Genomic DNA, 21,392 nt, shown 5'->3' on the forward strand with positions numbered 1-21,392 from the left:
CCTCTGCACTTAAGTGCGGATGTCCAAAGCGTCCTCGCTTCTCCCGATTGACCCCAGCTCCCTGTCCAAAGCGTCCTCGCTTCCCTCGATTGACCCCAGCTCCCTGTCCAAAGCGTCCTCGCTTCTCCCGATTGACCCCAGCTCCCTGTCCAAAGCGTCCTCGCTTCCCTCGATTGACCCCAGCTCCCTGTCCAAAGCGTCCTCGCTTCTCCCGATTGACCCCAGCTCCATATCAGCTATCCCCGAAGCGTAATTGATGACCTTGATTAACCGTCGCTCCCCAAGAAAAGCATGTTTAACCTCTGCCCCCCTCTCTTGATGATAACCCCTCTGCTTGCAAGAGTTTGCCGACCCCGAAGGGAAATGTAAGATTGTCAGTACTTGGGTTAAAAAGAAAAAGGGCGAGTCTCTACCTAAGGACTCGATTTCGAGTTTGATAGAATACACTGTCAATGGGAGTCCGATTTCTCTCCCCGTACGTCACGAATGAACGCCAAATAGGCTTACGAATTCAGTGGAAATGCCCTCCTACATACTCCATAAGTGATGACTTCTGACTGTGACTAATGAACATATCCCCCACCTACTTAGGATTGGGGACAGAATTGAGATGTATAAATGTCTTCTCCTGCCAGTTTTTCTAAAACTTGTTTTGTACCCATTCAAAGATACAATCACCGGAGGAGAGGAGCTGGACGTGACGCACAGCCTGGCCACAGATCATGAAGCACGTGTGACCTCAACCAAAGGTGGAGTCGCAGAGCAACGAGACGCGGGACGAGGCACCACTCTCAAACTCGGCAGACAAAGGAATGAAGGGCTGCCTTGAAGCCCTCGATTTGCTGACCCACTCGTGCCTGAAGTCCCCGTCCCTTTTGAGCCCGACAGATGGGCCTGCCTGCTCGTCGTCCTTTGCTCCTTTGGTCCCTTGGTGTGTTCAAAGATCTGACCCCACTCCGCCCTCTCTTCCCTTGATTATTAAACAACATCACCCTTTTCGCATAACTTTTGACTCAGAAAAGAAGAGCAGCTTTTAGATAGAATACGGAAGAAGAAAAGACACGCAGGTGCCCAGCATGAGGCACCCCTAAGAAGATCAGTTAGGAAACAGGACTGTGATCTAACAGCAGAGGACTGATCGCACCCTGCAACGCGTAAGGATGAATCCGAGCTGGACCTATAGCTCCACCGCCGGTGCTCAACAGCGCCAACGAAAAAAGACGGACTACCAGAGCCTACCAGTGATGGCTCGCTGTTAAAAAGACACTGTGACGAAAACCCCCCTTCCTGAACTCTCTACCCACCCCTTGACTAATTGCTTGTATCGAACTGAATTCCTCCCTCAACCATTTTTGTATTGCTTTCAAAAATGTTTCATCGGTCACTCATGTATTTAGTTTTTGAAAAGTCTCTTATAGCACTGACAAGACCCGAAGGTATTAGAGCACTTTTTACTGTATGTTGATGTCACCGGAGAGAAAGTCAGAACCTGATTCTATAATGTGTCGGAACCTTTTTCTTGATTGACCCCGACTAAGTATTATGCCGATCTCTAGACTTGTATGAATAGCCCAACAAATGTAAAATCATATGTACCGCATTCCACCAATCGTATCGACTGTATAGAAATGAACTAGCTTATGTAAAAAAGCGGCGACTGTTGAAAATGGCAATGTATATGCACATAAGCGGTGTTCATTTGTGTTCACTGTACCCCTTGTTGTAAGCAGAACGGATATCGCTAAACACTGACTGTGTTATCCCGCCAGCATAGACCCATGCACACACGTACACGACAGCCATTTTAGGCACCATGGCCTCTCTGCCCGTTTGTTCCCGGCACCCCTCCCCGCGCGCACTGCTCATGCATCAGCCATAAAACCCTCTCCCTCTGCGTGACCCTGCTCTAGAAGTAACACTCCTGCTTGACCCACACCCCCCCATTTCCTCCCAAGAACACCCTTCCCCTCAGCTGACGAGCCCCCCCCCCCAGCTGTACTTGGCCTTTCGACCCGGTCCCAAGTCCTAAGACCAAGCCTCGTGGATGTACACCTCCCCCCTTTTCCTGCCCAGCATAGCAAAACCGTGATACACCAGCCGAAGTCCCCGATCTTATCGCCTGCCCAACCTTTGATCTGATCATCCCCTCCTGCCCTCGTGTCCTGTAGGAATGTCCGGCTGAGAGATCACAATCCCTTGTTACATTCAGGAGGGGAGGATGACATCTGAGCGACTGGTATGGGAATAGGCCTGAAGCTGGGATTCCAAGCATGCTTTTTCCTACTTCAAAGCGTCTTTATTGCAATAAGGAATGTTTGTGCATCATAAACATGTGTATAAGTAGGTTGTGACGCTTGGGATTCTCTCAGGCGCCATATTGGTTGGGGGCAGAGGCTCCAGCAGCCGGAAGTCCGCGTATTGGAGAGCGTATTAAAGCAGCTCCCGGACAACGTATTTCAGATCTTTCCAGCTTCCACGCGCATTACAGAGATTTTAACTGCACTTAGATTGTTATTTTAAAATTGCGCCGCTGTAACTGCGCTGCTGTTTTGGCTGTATTTTTCGCTGGGCGCTTGCTAGTGCTGTCACCTGGGGCATAGTCAGGCTTACCTGCAGTTAAATTGTGCCTTCACCCGCTCTTTGCGGGACTTAGGTAGTAGGGTCCCCGGTCCTAGTGATCCGTCCGCCATCTTGAGTAGGTTGTGACGCTTGGGATTCTCTCAGGCGCCATATTGGTTGGGGGCAGAGGCTCCAGCAGCCGGAAGTCCGCGTGGCGTAATAAGATAAGTAGACATGTGCCGGCAGACGCGCAGCGGGTACGCGCAGCGGACGCGCCGTAGACGCGCCGGAGGTGCGCCAGAGGTAAGCCCGTTTGCGCCCGTTCGCGTCCCGGGCGCCTCTGGCGCACTTGCCTTTTACCATCCGGCTAACCCGTGTCCCGCTGCTCCTGAGTCCTTGGAGCCTATTATGGGCGGGGAGAATTACTCGGCTAATTCATCTTCGCAAATGACCCTGTCTTGCGGCTTGCTGAATGTCCGCTCCCTTGTTAAGCATCATGCTGAGATCGCGCTGCTGATAGAAGCATCTCGGCTGGATATACTATTTCTCACCGAAACCTGGGCTACAATGGACTGTAGCGTGGAACTGGGTTGGGCTTGCCCGCCTGGCTACCTTATAAAGCACACTCCCCGACTCTCAGGTAGGGGTGGTGGGATAGGATATATCTTTCGAGATTCAATCTCCCTGTCCGAGTTGGTGGTTAAAAAGGTAGCAGGGTTTGAGCTTATGGGCTTTTCTATCGCGGCCCAAGGAGGTATTTTGGCAACAGGCCTCCTATGCTACAGGCCACCCTCGCCTTCCTCAGTGGCCCATCAAGCTCTGGTCGACTTGATCTACGATCTCTCCAACTCACATACTAATCTTCTGGTACTGGGTGATTTTAATTTGTGGCCTTCTGGTCCACATGACTTGGCTTTTCGAGAACTCTGCCAAGCCTGCAGCAATATTCAGCTTGCTCAATTGGTTTCGGAACCCACCCATGTTAAGGGGCACATACTAGATTTGGTATTTGCGGAGGAGAAGTTGGTGGTGGTGGAGAAGGTCGTGGACCAGGTTTGGACGGATCATTCACTGATTGTTATGTCTCTCACCTTGCCTGTCCCGCTGACACCCAGCAGACAGGGCGGTACGAAGCTGAACCGACAATGGAATCGTCTCCTTAGGGAATCGAGCCGACCCGCCCTGCTACCGGGAATGTTTACAGTGGAGGAGAATGTGGACAAGAGTTATACATCTCTCTGTCGTTACATCACATCCTCTCTGGATGCACTCACCCCTTTACGTAAGGTGAGAGACAGACCTCGAGGCTTAAATGCCTGGTTTAGTGAAGATCTAGGGCAGCATAAACTTCGCTGCAAACAAGCAGAGCGTACATGGAGGAGGGGTTACGGGGAACAGGATAAGGCGGCTTATAAAGCGGCCTTGCATGAATACAAGGCCCAGCTAAGAAGTGCAAAGGCCAAGTTCCTAGAAGACACTCTGGCGAAGGCCTCTAATAAATCACAGACCCTGTTCAGGCTTGTTAAGAGTTTGTCTGATCCATCTTGTATGGCGCCCACAATACCGGCCTCGCAGGAACTGTGCGATTCTTTGGCCCTTGCATTCGAGGAGAAAATCAGGAATATCTTGACTGGACTTACTAGATCTGAACAGTCTTTGTCGTCTACATCCCCCTCTTCGGAGCCTTCTCATACTCTGGGATCCGAGGGGGCAAATGTCGGAAATGATTTGCCTCAGCTGTCCTGCTTTCCAGTTCCCTCGTTGGAGGAATTCTGTACCCTGGCCAACGGCGTATCCTCTGGGTCGCCGCTCGATCCAATGCCTCATAAAATCTGGAAGGCTTTCCAAGATGAGCTATTTTCCCCATTGCATTCCATCTGCTGCCAATCATTGACAACTGCAACAGTCCCGGACAGTTGGAAGATGGCAATTGTAACACCTTTGTTGAAAAAGGCTTCTTTGGACCCTCTCTGCTCGGCCAATTATAGGCCGATTTCGCTATTACCATTCGCGATAAAAATTCTTGAGAGATGGGTGACAAGGGCCTTATCCAACTTCCTGGAAACTAATCTCTGCCTGGATGCTGTTCAATTTGGCTTCAGACCGGCTCACGGCACCGAGACTGCCTTGGTCACCGTGCTGGACGAGCTACGAACGCGGGTCGACAGGGGCAAGTCTGCATTTTTAGTGCTACTTGACATGTCGGCCGCGTTCGACACGGTGAACCATAAAATACTACTAGGCCGTCTTCGGAGTGCGGGAGTGAGTGGTCTGGCTTTGAATTGGCTAACTTCCTATTTGGAAAATAGGCAACAAGCTGTGGCACTACCACCTTTTCGATCAGCCACTCGGCTGGTGAATCAAGGAGTCCCTCAAGGGTCGGCAATTAGCCCAATCCTATTCAACATATATCTCCGTCCCTTGGTAGCACTGATAAAGTCATTCGGCATATCAGTCATCAATTATGCCGATGACACTCAGTTGCTTTTTTCTTTCGAGGGACCGGAGACAATATCAAGGGACTCCTTTCACCGCTGCATGTTGGCAACAGCAGCATGGCTGCGAGCTAACTCATTGCAGTTCAATGGGTCGAAAACGGAGGTATTGTACTGCTCCTCGGACCGAATTTCTCGTACATTACCGGTTGATTTTTGGCCATCTTTTATCCCGGGTTCGGTGGAGGCGGCAGAATCGGCTCGCAATTTGGGAGTTCTGTTCGAACCCAACTTGCAGCTGGATGCTTCCGTAAATAGGACGGTAGCGACATGCATGGGCCTGCTTCGTGCGCTTAGGAAAATCTTGCCACTTCTTCCCCGGGGCTCCAGAGCAGAGGTAGTGCGTAGTTCCATCCTCAGTAGGTTAGACTACTGTAACGCACTACTTCTGGGAGCTCCGAAGATCCTGGTCCTTAAACTCCAAAGGATTCAGAATATGGCCGCTAAATTAGCCTTGTCTCGCCCGCGCTCCTCTTCTTCATCGGCAGCGCTTGCCGATCTTCACTGGCTTCCGGTCCAGCAGAGAATTGCATTCAAGGCCGCGTGCCTTGTCTTCAGGGCCCTGCATGGACTGGGACCACTACCCCTTCAGAGTCTCTTTTCTTGGTACCAGGCTACCAGACCGCTGAGATCCTCCTCGGCGTTCCTGGTTAGGGTCCCCAGGATACATAGAGTGAGGATGGGCGGACGTGCTTTTAGTTTTACGGCCGCCAAGTTGTGGAATACTCTTCCTCTGACATTGAGGAGTAGCCTTGATCTACTCACTTTTAAAAGGGACTTAAAGACCCATTTGTTTCCAAGGGTAGTGTAGTTATGCAATAGATGGTTCTGGATCGGTCTCAGCGCCAGGATGCCCTTTGGGTGACAGCTGCGCTTAACAAGCAATAAAATACATACATACATAAAAGACGAAGCCTCAGAGAAACTGAGGTGTGGGTTGTGGAGGGCACCAAGAGAGAGCACCTCCTGAAGACACTATGCGAGTGTCCGAAATGACAGGCTCTCCTCATGAGAAATAAAACTCTGTTCTTGTTTTCCTGCCTCCAGCGCCCGTCTCTTTGTTTGGTAATTGTTCAAGATGGGAACTAAGAGGCGTCCTGCGCCAGCAGCCTGGGCATCAGGTGCGTTATGGGCTGACTTTTCCACAAAGCTCCTCCCTCCCATCCTGCCAGGATGGCCTTTTAAGTCACACCTAAGCTTCCATTGTGTGTGGGTGTCTAGGGGAATACATAACGCCCAGCTCTCACCCACCTCAGACATGTGGTAAGAAACAGGCATCAGGGATCAAATGGCTAAAGTAAGAAAATGCCAACTTTCTAAAAGTAGGAGATATAATAGCGACTACACACCTTCCTTTGTGCCTTTAAGGTTTTTGTTGGAATTGCCAAAATGATGCGTGCAAAACAGCGGTGTGTATCATCCTGCCACAGTATATCATAGATACTGCCAAGAAGTGCCTTAATTTGCGCACCCAGCTTCTGCACTGCTTATAGAAGAAAGAAGCCAAAGTGAACCATATCATCCATCGTAATCCAATTTAATCCACGGCGAACCATCCAGTAAACTGTATTTTAATCCATCTCTGCATATCAGTATAGAATCACTCCAGAGACAGCAATTTGACCAGAATGCTTTATTTACGCATATTCAAATGCCTTCTGATGCCCATCCAGGCTTATGCATTGACACGTGCTGTCAATCAAATTTCGATGCGGACACATATAATAACCCAATGCATTTCGAATAACTATGTTCTTCGTCAGGGGTTTATTATAAAGAAATCAGTAACAGCTCTTTAACTGACCATTCAAGCATAAACTCACTGAATCTCAAAAGATGTTATCAAACTTTGCATGTGGTGCACTTTACTATGGACTTATAAGTCATTGGGTATGAGCGAATATTACCATGTTTAGAGGGGAGAGCACATGCACTTTAGCACTGGTTAGTAGTGGTAAATTGCTCAAAATCCTAAAGGCAACAAAAACGATGTCAGAAAAAGTGGATGCGGAAGGAAAGACATTTGGGTGTGCCCCTGCAGGAACAATTATGGCAGACATGGGCACTTACTGCGCATCTCTCAGGCAACTACTGATCTGTGATTTCAAATTCTATTCTAGGTTGAAAAACACCAGCAGTCTTTAGAGGCACAGTACGCAGAGAGTGTCGCACAGAAAGAACTCCTGGCGCATAGGAAACAGCTGACAACTCAACGACTGCAGAGAGCTTCAGTTTTGATCACTGCTTTGGATGACGAAAAGGTATGCGTTTTATTCATTGCACTCTTCTATGTTGCTTAAAAGACACACTATGTGTCTTTCAGAGATTTAAGCTATTCGTGTGAAAGTTCGATGAGAATTTGTACATATTCTTCAGTTTAAGAGGAAGAAAACTCCTGTAACCTATTTTGACAGTCATAGTGAAAATGTAGGCCACACTGTTTTCAATGTTCACCAGTTGCCAGTGAGGTAAAGTTGCAAAAATAATGAGAAGTTGTCAAAGTGGTGATGTACTACTGAGAATGTAAATTGATGATCAGGCTCAAACAATGGAATTAACGACTTTGTTCAAACTGTGGCCTTGTAGCATGCCACAGTGGCTGTCGGAGATCAATCCAGGACTCCATCCTGAGTCTGTACTGCTCATTCTTTTCTTTACCCTTACTTTAATTCTTTATGGCATTACTCTAAAGGAGCAGAAGCCATAATATTTATCAGAATGGAACAATGGGATGGATGGTACCAATATTTGTAAAATAAACACTTAGCTTCAAATATTTTGTTGGCTCCCATAAATTCATATTTTAGATGTCTTAGTAAACAAATTGGTCTTTGAAAATGATTTTGTGCTCTTAGGGACGGTGGAAGGAGTCGGTTGAAAAACTGGACCAGCGGTTGAAAGGAATTGTGGGAGATATACTTGTGTCAGCAGCCTTCATTGTCTATGGAGGGGTATTTACAGCGGGGTACCGCCAGGCGTTGGTGGATGATTGGTTGAAGCTCTGTGACAATCACAGTGTTCCTGTGTCACCAGACTATTCCCTTACCAGGGTCATGGCAAAAACAAATGAGGTGAGAGCCTGCAAATGAGGTGAGAGCCATCATAAAGTATGGGGTACATGTTTTGTCCATCTGTTAGAAAGCTTACTAACTTTTCCCCAAATATTCTAAATGTGCAATAAATCATACTAGGGATCAGCTTGAATGCAGCTGCTGGTGCAGCATATCTGGAAAATATCTAGACAATACCATTCAAAAGTTATCTGAAGATGGACAACATGTGTGAAGGCATAGTGATGATTCAAGACTGCGCCTTTGAAGCATAATATCGTGGTCATACTTCAGAGAGTTCCTATCTGGATCTTGAGTGTTGAGATCTCTTGGAGTCCTTACCTGTTTGGGGCTCTTCGGTGTAATGAGATGATATGGATGAAAGTAAAGAAACCTGGGGGTAAATACATCATCATAGCAAGCCCTAAACAAGGGGGAATGGGTCACTGATTACTCTGCATTTTTTGGAACTTGTGCTTGGAAACATTAAGTTCAAGCAGTGTGTGATGCTTAGTGGACATTTGCATACCTTCTGTTTCTGCGTATACCTTGGTTCTGGGGCTGCATCCCATTGACATTGATTGCAGAGTGCAGCGTGGGATGCACATTAATGTGTGAAATATATATCTTCCTGCACAAAAGTTGCTGTTGGATCGCCATTTTCAACAAAGATACCTTATCATTAAGGTTTGTTTTAAAAAATTAGTAGGTGGTGAAAGTGTTGTTTCTTCTTATACACCCAAGCTCAGGCGTAGCCAGCACAGGTAAGAGTGGTGGGGCGGGGCAGGGTGGGGAGCAGGTGTCAACAGCGACGGGATAGGTAAAATGATATAAAACAAATAATAAAACCTCTTACCTTGCGCACGCCGCATCGGTGAGTTGGCGATGCAGCGAGCGCAAGGCAAGTGTTTTATTAATTTTATATTTCATTTTACCTATTGCTTCGTCTGTCGACGCCGGGCCCGACCTGCCTCAGCACTCTTACCTATGCCTGCCGCGCCTGCCCTTGCTGTCAAGACACTTTGACCCTCGATGCTTGAAAAGGTCTGTGCCCAGAATATCGAACCCACAATATTTGTGGGACAGAATATCGAGGCAAAAATATTGATGGATAAGTGTAGATTTTCTATACCAAACTCCACATATATGCACCTATCTTGTACATATAGCTTCAAAGTACATATATATGGAGTTAGTAAATCTATACTTCCCTATATGTACTTGCCTTTTGATATTGTGTCCCTCAAAGTGCTGTCCTTAATATTTTCCATCTCAATCTTGTTGGTGTTCATATTCAATAGTATAACCCCTGAAAAGAATTTGAAGAAACCATGCTGAAAATGTAAAACTCGTCGGTGGCTGTGAAGAAAATGAGTTGTAGCCTATCCTGTTCTGTACAACTGAATTGATTTAGGGATGAAATCCCCACAAGCTTATTCTCAGACTTGCTCAGGATCAGCAAGAAATGTTGGCTCCTAGATCATACTCCATAGGTTATTGCGATGGGACAATCTGTTAAGGTATTAGATCAGAAATTCAATTCAAATTGAAAGGCCAAAAGAGTGACTTTTCAAAGCAAAAGTTTGAAAAGTAAACCTTTCAGCTTTCAAAGTAATTCCCAATAGCACAGTGCATTAAAATATCAAGCGATACGACTCTCAGATTTTAATTCAAACCTTTGGCTTTTCTTAATATAAACTTCTGTTTTATAAACCTAGATTCCCTGTTAGACTTTTTTTGTGCTGGATGTTCAGGATGTATTAACTGGACAAAAAGCAATTGTTTCCCACAGGATTAGTGCACAAGAGGAGAAAGGGGAGTTGAAAGAGGCTTGGGCACTCTGAGAACGTTTGATTTAGGCTCCTTAGAAAATTAGGATTGGTCCTTGGCTAGCCTTAAATGTATTTATTTATTTAATTGCAGTTTTACAGAGTGTGACCAAGACGTGTATCAGATCAGTGCATGTAATGTTAATAAGGCAAATAACAAAGTAACAACCACAGGCAACCAGCAAATATCAGCAGGAAATCACTCACTACAAATCAGTGATTAAAGAATATTTTCTGAGTGAGCTCTGCGCGTCCACGCCAATATTACTACGGAATCCTGCCTAAATCCGACTCAGTGCATCGCATCCGCATCAGAGGGACCGCAAATTAACCCGGGGCACCAAACTGGGCCGGGCCTGATATGGCTGGCCTGCTATCCTGCACTGGCGAGGCGCCGCCGAGAGCTGCGTGGGGGCCGGGTTGGGCCCAAGGTGAGGAGTGCGGCTGGTGTGGGGGGCCCGGTGTGGGTGGCTGGCGGTGCTCGCTCCCCGGGCCTCCTCTTGGTCTCATTGTAGTGATGACTGCCCCGTCCCCCGGCTGCGGCCCTGGTTGCGGGGGCCTCCTGGCCTGAGTCGGCCTTTCCGCTCGGGTGGTGGAGCCCGCCTGGATTCGGGTGATGACCGGCGAGGGGGGGACGGGTGGCGCTGTACGCCGGTCCCCCTGGGCCTCCTCTCCATATCTCCGCACCGGGGCCTCCTCGCTGGCGTGGCGCGCCCGGCCTGTGGGGTGCAGTGGTGCGGTTGTCCCGATTTGGAGTGGTGCTGCACTACATGTGCCTCGGGCACCGGAGTGCTCTTGGTGGCTCCTTGGCCTGATCGGTGTTTGGTAGGCCCTGCGGAATATCCTTGGTCCTTGGTCACAGCGCTGAAATGCTAGCGGCGGCCTCCCTATTCCCCTTGTGAACTTGCCGTACCTGCTGAGGGCTGCATCGGCCCTTTGTGACCACCACTACTGGGCCTGGACAGTACTGCTGGAGTCGGGGTGCCGCAAATCGCCTCAAGTGGCACTTCCTTACACTGTGGGTCGCGGCCCCGCACCACGTCCTGACGACCCATAGGCCACGAAGTGCCGTGAATTGCTACCAGAACCTGGTGACCAACCTGGATGCCGAGTGGCAGCAGCGGGTGCGCCGCAGGCTGGTGGTCCGGTGAGTTAGGTCCAATAGCGGGCCTACTTGGCTGGCTGTTATGGACTACGGAAATGGCTGGGCTAGGACCAGTGCGGTTTGTGGCTCTGGAACTGCTAGTTTCCGTGAGGGCCGGCTTGTGGTGCCCCGACTTTGGTGGGCCCCCTGGTGTGGTGGTCCCATGTCGTCACAACCCTGCACGACTCATCGAGCTCCTAGCTGTAGGCCCCTGAGATCCTTGGAGTGGCCAATCTGCAGCTCCACTATGGGGAAGGACAAGCCTGGCAGCGCGAGTGCATAAAAAGGCACCTTACACCAGTATACCACACAACGGGAGGAGGGGCCACAAGTGGCCTCAGACAACGCGGCCCTTTCCGCAGCCATTACAGAGGCCAGGGACACACTGGATGCCAAAATGAGTGCAGTGGGGTTGGAGGTCTCATTTCTATGCCAGGATTTGAGAAAAGCAGTGGACCGCATTACCAAAGCAGAGGCACAGATGTCCTCCATTGAAGATATGGTGACCACCTTACAACAGCGCGTCAATAAGCTTACAGTGATTTCGCAGAAGCTGGCCTCCTGGGTGAAAGACGCTGAGGGCTGCTCCAGACCCAACAACTTTCGTTTTGCCGGCTTCCCGGAGGGTTGCGAGGGTAACTCCATGAACTGCTTCCTCACCCAGTGGCTCAAAGATCTCCTACTGGATGATATGTTATCCACATGCTTCGTAGTTGAGAGAGCCCACTAGGCGCCGACAAGAAACCCCTCCCCCAGAGGAAAGCACAAGTCCAGTTATGGCCAATTTACCTAACTATGCAGACAGAGATGCAGTGTTGCAATTCACTAGATCACACAAGGACAAACTCATCTTTGACTCCCAGTCGAGAATGATATTCCCGGACTACACACGCCTAGTGCAACAACAACAACAGTCCTTCACAGCAGCAAAACGGGGACTGCGAGATCTTAACATCTCATATATGCTGCTCTATCCCACTAGGTTACATGCTGTGTAAATCTCTAAGTCTTATTTTTTTGACACGCCTGAAGCTGTCTTCGCTTGGACCGGCGAACAAGCATACCTGAAACCTCACTCCCCACTGCCACTAGAGTCTGACACCACCAGAGGCTCGCAGCGAAACCGATCTTGAAGGACAAAATCGAAGCTTAGACACCGATCTGGATCCGAACTTCGCTCCTCCACCCCTGAGCGGGCATCTTGAATACTCCAATGACTAAAATATCATAGTTTGGTCCCTGCTGACTGTCCGTCATTTGGAAATGCTCCACTTATTCGGCACCAGTAGGAGTGGACAAAACGCAACTTGGCTGACCAGCCCCAAACACTTGTACCCCAATGTTGATGTTTAAGGGAAATGTTGGGAACCATTGGAGGAGGGACCCTGGGCTCCTTGTTTGGGGTTCTAGGGCGCCTTCACTGCGACAGATGCTCCTTGTTCTTGGCAGTATCGGGAAGTGGGGAGGATGGATGGGAGTTTTTTTGGGGTTCATTGTTACATTAAGTTTCGTTTTTACACATGCGCAGACATGCAATCCATTTTTCGCTAAGCTTGTTGCCAACGATACTTCTACAAATAATACATGGCTACTCAGGCGACTGTTTCCCCTTTGGGTGACCTGACCGTGGTAACTTGGAATGTCCGGGGGTTACTCAACAAAATGAAACGGGGTGCCATCCTTCGACATGCCAAGCAGTACGGAGCTGACATTTTTCTCCTGCAGGAGACTCATCTATTGAGTAATAAGGCTCCCTGCTTGGCCAGGTTTGGATATAATTTAATATACCATGCTGGATTTACGAGAGGGTCCCAAGGGGCAGCTATTCTCATCCACCGCCGTGTTCCCTTCATCCATGCAAAACATTGGGTGGATACTGGGGGGTAGGTATGTTCTCCTGTCTGGTACAATTTACGGAGAAGACATTAACTTTGGTAGCATTTATGCGCCCCGCCTCTAGGGACCACTTTTGTTGACAACATCACCCATCTGTGGAGTGAACTTCCGGACGGTATAACTCTTCTGGGAGGGGACTGGAATGATATCATGTTGCCACTTGATAGAAGGCGCAGGTCCGTTTTGGCCCTTCCACAGCTGTATCTAAATTGTCCCTACTCGCCGGCACACTGGGGTAGTCAGACATATGGCGTGAATATCACCACACCAAGATAAGCTATACATATATGTCCGCATCCATGGATCTCTGTCCCGGCTAGATTATATGTTCATGCCATGTAACTATATCTACAGATTTTACAGGTCTCCCATCTCCCCAGGGGGCTGTCAGATCATTCTCCGGTCAAGGTAAAACTTCTCCTACACTTTCAAAAACCTCCCTTTAGGTGGCAAATGTCTCCATGGCACCTTTGGGACCCCAATTATCACGAGTCACTTGCCACGGCCATCCGGGAGTATCTGGATATGAACGCCTGCTCAGCCCCATCCAAAGAAACCCTTTGGGAAGCCTTAAAACCCACAATCCTGGGGGGGTGGACATTAGCTACCGTGCAAATGAGAAATGTAAGCACTCCACCCAGCACGCTGAGCTGTAGGCCTAGCATACATCTCTAGAAACACAAAACATGCATAATCCCAGCCCCTCCCTCCAGCATAATTTACTTCTTACAAAACAGCAGATACAACAACATCTCATGGACGAGGCGAAGGAAATCTGGCTAGCGTCACAACACCGAATATACCCGTGGGGGACAAATCAAGCAGAATGTTACATAGACTGTGCCAAGCTGAGAGGTCCCCGGCCACCGTTCCAACTATCCGAGGAACAGAGGGTGTCTTACATACCTCCCCAGAGGAGGTTGTTGCTGAATTTGCATGATACTTCTCCACACTATATACACAGTAGGAACAGCTCTCAGAGGCCCTTATTGCAGAGTTCCATTCGGGATATTCCCCCCGAGAGTAACAGATCAGATGAAAGACCAACTCGATGCTCCCATTACAGTTTATGACTTAACGGCGGCGTTGGCTGTGATGTAACCGGGGCAGGTCCTCTGTCCCAGTGGGTTTCCCATGGAGTTCCTCCAATCATACATGTCCAAACTGGGCCCACCCTTGTTGGAGGCAATGCAAGATGCCCTTGAACGGCAAATACTACCCCGGGACTAGCTACAGGCCGAGATTGTCCTTATCTTAAAGCCCGGCCACCCACCGGTAGACCTATCCTCATACCGTCCTATCTCCCTAATTAATTTTGAGCCTAAATTATTGGGTAAGGTACTAGCCGATCGCCTACAGACCTGTATACAGGATCTGATCCAATTAGACCAATCTGGCTTTATGCCACACCGAGCCACCCGCCACAACATTCACCGTGTTCATAACGCTATTGGCATTTGCTCCAGAGTTTGGACGCCCCTCAGCAATACTTCTTACTGATATTGATAATGCATTTGATTCTCTCAGTTGGGAATATCTCTTCCAGCTCTTGGAAGTGGTTAATTTTGGCCAGCACTTCCTGGCATACATTTGCCTACTCTATACGGAACCAGTTGCCTCAGTGCATATCGTGGGTCATCGTTCGGCCCCTTTTTCCATCAGTCGCGGCACAAGGCATGGCTGCCCCTTGTCCTCACTCTTATTTGCCGCAGCTGTGGAGCCCCTGGTGGTATGGGTTCGATGGGATCCAGTGCTTCGGGGTATTGAATGGCCACAGTCGTAACCCGACCGCATTGCGCTATATGCGGACGATGTCCTGTTCTTCATGACAGACCCATGGATTTCAGGACCACGTATCCTACAGATCCTCCGAGTCTTCGGCCAGACCACCAGGCTCTATACCAACCCCTCTATGTCTGTGTTGTTTCCAATATGTGGTCATCAGGGTAGAGGTACATGGGAGGCCCAGCAAACGCCTGTGATGGAGGGATTCCAGTATTTGGGTATCTTTATGTCTCCTTGTCCAAAGATTTCATGGACGCGCAACATTAACATGGCCGTCAACTTCTTGCCGGCCTCCGACATGAGACAACAATATGGTCATCTCTACTTCTATCATGTACAGGCGTTCAGCGATTTTTAAGATGGTCTCTCTCTCCAGAGTGCTTTATCGGCTACAAATGTCCCGTACCACATACCGCAATCATGATTTGCGCAAATAAATGCCATACACAATTAGTTCCTGTGGGGCGGGTTGGGGGGGTGTTTCGGGGTGGCGCTACAGATCTGGGCGCAATATATTTCTTGCGGCAGCATCGCGGCGGAAGACGTGTACTCGTACTATGCGGCCTCTCACTAATTGGTCATTAATGAATGGTGGTAAAATACACCAATGGATCCGGCGTTTGCATTGGAACGTGCAGCGATGGAAGGAGCCCCCTTCTTTGGGTACTATACAGTGCACAGAGCCTCGATTTCCTACCTCATGCTAGTAGAACAACGATTCGGCTTTGACTGTATACCGTTCAGCGAATGGGGTGGCTTGGGCGCCTGACCCAGGCAATGCCCTTATGGCATGGCACCTACCTGCGCAGGTGGCAGCCTTAAATGGGTTCCGCCAGTGGGACCTGGTCAGCATATCCAGTCTTGGGGATGTTATGAGGGGCACTACCTTAAAGTCCTTCCAACAGCTGCAGGAATAATTCCAACTCCATAAAACGCAATTCTACGAATACCTTCAGCTGCGTCTGCTCTCACCCCCATGCTTCTCACCTTGGACAGTCTTCCAGAGTTTCACTTCCTGGAGTGCCGCCTCCTCATGGGTGACTTAGGAGCCCATAAAATCCAAAAGATCTACCAGACGTTGACAACACACTCCACTACAACCTTACACAAGACCAGAAGTGCGAGGCAAGACGATATCCTAGACTTAACTGACGATGACTGGGCTGAGGTCATTGTTAGTCTCCGGGGCGTGCCAGTGTCCTCTAGATACAGTCTCATTCAATTCAAATACGTCCATCGAGTTTATTATACACGTCTCTGGAGGATGGGGGTTATTCCATCTCCACAGTGCTTACAGTGTGAAAAAGAGGAGGAGACGTTTATACACAAGGTATGAAGTTGTACAGCTATACTGTCCTTTTGGTGTAAAGTCTCGGCTTGTCTAACAGAGGTGTTGTCCTGGGATCTCCCACACAACCCTAGATTGTTCCTACTCCACAGCACTGACGTCATAGGGGGAAATTGATATAAGCAACATCTTCTTTTCCTGGCCCTCACTATTGCTAAGCGCAATATCGATCAGCTGTGAAAAGGGACCTCCCCCCGACGTTAGGGAAATGATGAAAGGAATTGGACAGATGCATGGGTGCAGAGATTGTGGTCTTCGAGGCGCGGGCTGCCCTCAGAAGCATAGAAAAATATGGTCTCACTGGGCTACATATCGAGGTATCAACCTCCCCCTTCCCTCTCAGACACCTTGATGAATAATTTGCCTCATACGTCCCTGGCCACAACACGCTGCTCATTGTATTTTTCATTGTTACTAACACAGGTACTCAAACACACCCTTAAGTGGAATGGAAATGTCTTCGCAAAGTTCTTGTTGTTGTTGTTATATATGCAACTGTAGATAATGTTGTTTACAAGCTTGGTACTTTGACATTATCCGGTCTTCAATTCGTATATGTCGGGCTGCAGCCCAAATGGTACCAGAAAAAGTCAATAAAATATGTTAAAAAAATATATATATATTTTCACATACAAAGAATTTCAAAACAATCGTTTACATTTCATTGTCCAATTAAAATGTAGTATTAGCTGGTTGTGCAGAGTGTTTTAGGCTTTATTTTTTTGCAAAATGTACGTGCTGAATTACTAACGAGGTAATTATAGAGACCTATAGAGCCTATGAATTGTCTGTTGAATAAAAAGATTAAGGTGGAAAACATACTTGATGTCTTAGCCATTTGGATATCTATTAAGAGGTTTTGCACAATATAGAGGCCTAAGTTGTGCACCAACTTTGCAAGGGCCCATGACTGTTAGCTAAGCTTACTTTTCCTAGGTTGTGGAAGTAGAGAATGTAGCCATAACCTCATTTTTGTGGGGTTCATCAGATGTAGGCCAGAATCTCTGACATTTAATGGTGGTGACTCTCTGTGTTTTGAGACCTTTTTGAATGTTGATGCAGGCTAAAAATCAGCGGAGGGTCATCAGCATGCATGTAAAAGTAGTCCCTTGCTTTGGACAAAAACTATGCGAGGAGTCACATTTAGATGTTAAACAGAAACAGTGAAAAATTCAAACCTTGGGCATATCTGAGCTCATTTTTTGCAGGCAAGATACAAAGGTGGAGTGACCGACTGACTGGTTTTGGTTGATCAGAATACATTGCAGCCATTTAATCATCTGGCAATCAAAACTGACTGCCTCAAGTTGTACTTTTAATCAGGAATCCTTGATTATACTTAATACAGCTGATAGGTCCAAAATAACTAGAGCCTTGCCACTTCAACCACCCACCTCATGCCAAGAACTGTAAGTTACGGTCCAAGGCACCATTCTTCTATCTGATCTAAAGCAATGTTGGAAAGAGTCTAGTAGACCATGTCCCTCATCAAAGTCCTGTATGTTTAGAAACATATTTTTCTCTAACATTTAGAAAAGGTTAAGGGCAAGAGACTGGATCTGAAGATTTTTGGATCGTTTTCACCAAAAGAAGGTTTTTTCAGTAAAGACCTAAAAATAGCTTTTTCCCATTTGTAGAGATTTTGGCTACTGGTATAGAATTATTACTTGAGACTATCATATTTTGAGCAATATATGGAGCTAACATCTTTATAAATTTGACAAGGTGGCAATCTATAGTGGATCCTACAGGCCAACAACTAGATATGATTGATAAGATGAGAAAACACAATCAGACATGGGTTCTTGTGCAAATTGAGTGTAAATCTTAGCATTTGATAGAGGTATAGTTAATGAGCTTTAGAGAAGATCTTTGTGCAATATGACAGTTCGGGAATTAATAATGTTCAGTTTCTCACCGTAAAGTGTTGCTTAAACTTTTATTATTTTTGTCATTTGGATTCAATGATGTAGATTGTGTTTGACCAGCTATAAAAGTAGGGCACCATTTTAGTAATGTGGTTTACGTATTATGGCATCGGTGTGGTATAGTACTCCGAAAATAGGACAACAACCCCAGAGGATGGAGAAAAAAACATTTTGTTCATAAAAGAAATTTGTGTTACGTGGATATTATACCTAATTGTAAGAGAGGCATAGAAAGCCAATTCAGTTTAGGCTTGTGTAAAAAAGAGTTTAGGATGTAATGCTTTTGTAACTTGCTCTACATTGCCAAGGTCCGTAAGTGGCAGAATGAAAGGTTACCACCAGATCAGTATTCTACTGAGAACGCCATCCTGGTGAAGAATGGCCAGCGTTGGCCACTACTCATCGATCCTCATAGCCAAGCCTTTAAATGGATATGCCAGATGGAAGGTGAGAAGCTTCACCACGTGCAGGCGTCTGATACGAGCTTCATGAAGACGGTGGAAAATGCTATCCGTTTTGGGGAACCTGTTTTGTTACAGGTAAGATCACAATGGCTGTCATCTTTTTAAATGTATTTTTAAACTTGAAAACTCTCACTCTTCATTCTTTGCTTCCTTATTTTAATGAGTGCCCACCATATCCCTTATGTCTGCAGTACCACTTACTCATTTTACTTTAGCTTTAATGTGCTGCCTTTATTCCAGCCCTTTTCTCCCGATATATTTTGACAGGTTTGCTTTTTGGGAATCGATCCTAAGAAAATGTGAAAGCGTGATAATTATCACACAACTCATAGTTGCAATCCTTTTGCTAATTCCTTTTTGTACAGGGATCGACCTTTAGCCCTGAACTTGTAGTGATTGTGTGCCACTTATGGTAGTGTTGTTGGTCAAAGGTCAACTTGTAGAGGGACTTGTGCCCATGGCAATTCATCTGAATCAGAGCTTAACTCTTTCCTCCCTGAGTCTCACAATCACTTTTTCCAACCCAAAGAGCATATTTGTGTTCATGTCTTACCCAAGACAACCAATGCATTCTCCCCATTCACCCACAAAAGATGCTCAGTCCTTCAAGAACTCTTTTCACACACTTCTGAGAAGTGTACAGCCATTTATAAGACTTCAGAATACTCCAGCATCTCTTTTGGTAAGCTCCACAGGCTAAAGAACAATTGTTTCTTGACTTTGTATGATTGTACAATTAGACTTACTGCAGCATGTCTGAGCTGGACACAGAAGAACAGGCCTCCTTTAATATAGTGGAATACAGTAAAATGTTTAACATTTTTCTATTTGATTAGGTACTACATTTTTGGTTTGTAAAGATGTAAGTGGTAAACAAAGTAATGAAGGAGACATGTTTACTTACCACTTTGGTTGGCTGGAGTAGTTGCCTTTGCTCTGTTGAACTCAACTCAAGAGTAAACAGTTTCTGGTGAAATCATGCATGAAGAACTTCCAATAGAACAAGACATCTGCCATCTACATGAACTTTGAACCCCAACCCACCGACCTCACCAGCCTCCCCCACAGCAACAGACACCACCCTGACCTTCTGCTCACCTCATGGGAACAGCTCACCACACAGAACATCACAGCCATCATGAACTCTATCCATACAGGTGCACCCACTGACCCCTGCCACCACCGCCTCTTCAGCCTTGGAAGCAAGAAAATCAGCTGCCAACTCACCACCGTTTTAAACAAATCCGTCACCACAGCCACCTACCCCGACGTATGGAAGTACGCAGAAGTCAGACCCTTCTTCAAGTAACCCTCTGCAGACTCAAACAAACTCAAGAGCTACTGCCCCATCTCGCTGCTTCCATTCCCCACAAAAAATCTCGAGAAGGTCATCAACCGTCAGCTCACCGAACACCTGGAGAGAAACAACCTGTTCGACACCTCTCAATCCGGTTTCCGTGCCAAACATAGCACCGCGACCGCCCAGATAGCTGCCACCGACGACATTCGTACCCTCCTAGACAGAGCAGAATCAGCAGCCCTGATCCTTCTAGACCTCTACGCAGCTTTCAATCATGAGTCCGTCATTTGTAAAGCGTAGTACTGTCACCCTTAAGGGTATCTGGGCACTGAGGGTGCCATGTCTCTGTCAAAAGCCAGGTCTTAAACTTCTTTCTGAAGTCTGCCAGGAAAGGTAATGTTCAGAGGTGGAGGGGCAGGTCGTTCCAGGTCTTGGTGGCAATGTAGGAGAAGGAGAGGCCCCAGCTGCGACGAATCCGGGGGTGTGTGTGAGAGTGACTGAGGTGGAGCGCAGGTGTCTTGCGGGCAGATAGAAGTTCAGTCACCGGTTGATGTAGGATGGTTGTTGGTCGTAGAAAGCTTTGTAGGCATGTGTGAGGATCTGGTACAGGCATCTCTTCTGGATGGGGAGCCAGTGGAGGTTTCTGAGGTGTGGGGTGATGTGGGTCTTTTTTGGGAGGTCCAGAATGAGTCTGGCTGCAGTCTTCTCTATGACCTGGAGTCTTTTGAGGAGATTCCAGCATAGAGAGCATTGCCGCAGTCAAGGCGGCTGGTGATGAGGGCCTGAGTGACGATATTTCTGGTGTTGATTGGGATACATCTGAAAATTCTGCAGAGCATGTGGAGAGTGTGGAGGCAGGAGGATGCGGCTGCGACGATTTGTCATTTCATGGTTAGTTGGCTGTCGAGGATAAAGCGTAGGTTCGGAGCACGGCTGGTTGGTGTGGGAGCAGGTCCAAGTGCTGCTGGCCACCAGCTGTGGTCCCATACAGAGGTGTTCTTTCCGAAAATCAGTACTTCTGTTTTGCCAGAGTTATGTTTGAAACAGTTATCTCTCAAACATTTGCCTACGTTGGACACAGTAAGCAGAAGTTGGTTTTGGAATTGGAGGGGTGATAAAGTGAGAGCATTAGTTGAGTGCTGTCGGCATAGAAGATTAAGTTGAGTCTTTGGAATCTGACAATGTCTCAGAGGAAGGTCATGTAGATGTAGAATAGGATGGGGCTGAGCATTGATCCTTGCAGTACGCAGCATATGATGGACTGGGGTGTGGACATGAAGGGAGGCAGTAGGTGATCCACTTGAGGGCGGTTTGCTGTATAACGATGTTGTAGAGTCTGTCGAGGAAGGTATTGTGGGAGACGGTGTCGAACACAGCAGAAAGATCAAAGAGGATGAGGGCCACCGTTTCTTCACAGTTGAGAAGAGTTCACATGTCATCTGTGGCAGTGATCAGGACGGTCTCACTGCTGTGAGTTTGAGTTTGAGTTTAAAACATTTATAAAGCGCACGTACACCTGGCGGTTTCATGGCGCTATAGTGTACAGAATCCAGGGAACAAAAGTCAAGGGGGGAGAGGCAGAACAAAACAATTA

The 21,392-nt window shown here is 47.5% G+C and overlaps 1 protein-coding gene across 1 annotated transcript in view; it reads left to right on the forward strand.

The window, feature by feature from the left end:
- Positions 1 to 21,392, forward strand: part of DNAH14 (dynein axonemal heavy chain 14) — a 1,144,348-nt gene that overhangs the window by 889,405 nt on the left and 233,551 nt on the right. Inside the window, exons 66-68 of the mRNA XM_078647362.1 lie at positions 7,175 to 7,315; positions 7,910 to 8,125; positions 18,343 to 18,573. Of these exons, the coding sequence (XP_078503488.1) occupies positions 7,175 to 7,315; positions 7,910 to 8,125; positions 18,343 to 18,573 (588 nt within the window). The remainder of the gene's footprint in view (positions 1 to 7,174; positions 7,316 to 7,909; positions 8,126 to 18,342; positions 18,574 to 21,392) is intronic.

The sequence above is a fragment of the Lissotriton helveticus genome, chromosome 6 (assembly GCF_964261635.1).
Source record: "Lissotriton helveticus chromosome 6, aLisHel1.1, whole genome shotgun sequence".
Taxonomy (NCBI): Eukaryota; Metazoa; Chordata; class Amphibia; order Caudata; family Salamandridae; genus Lissotriton; species Lissotriton helveticus.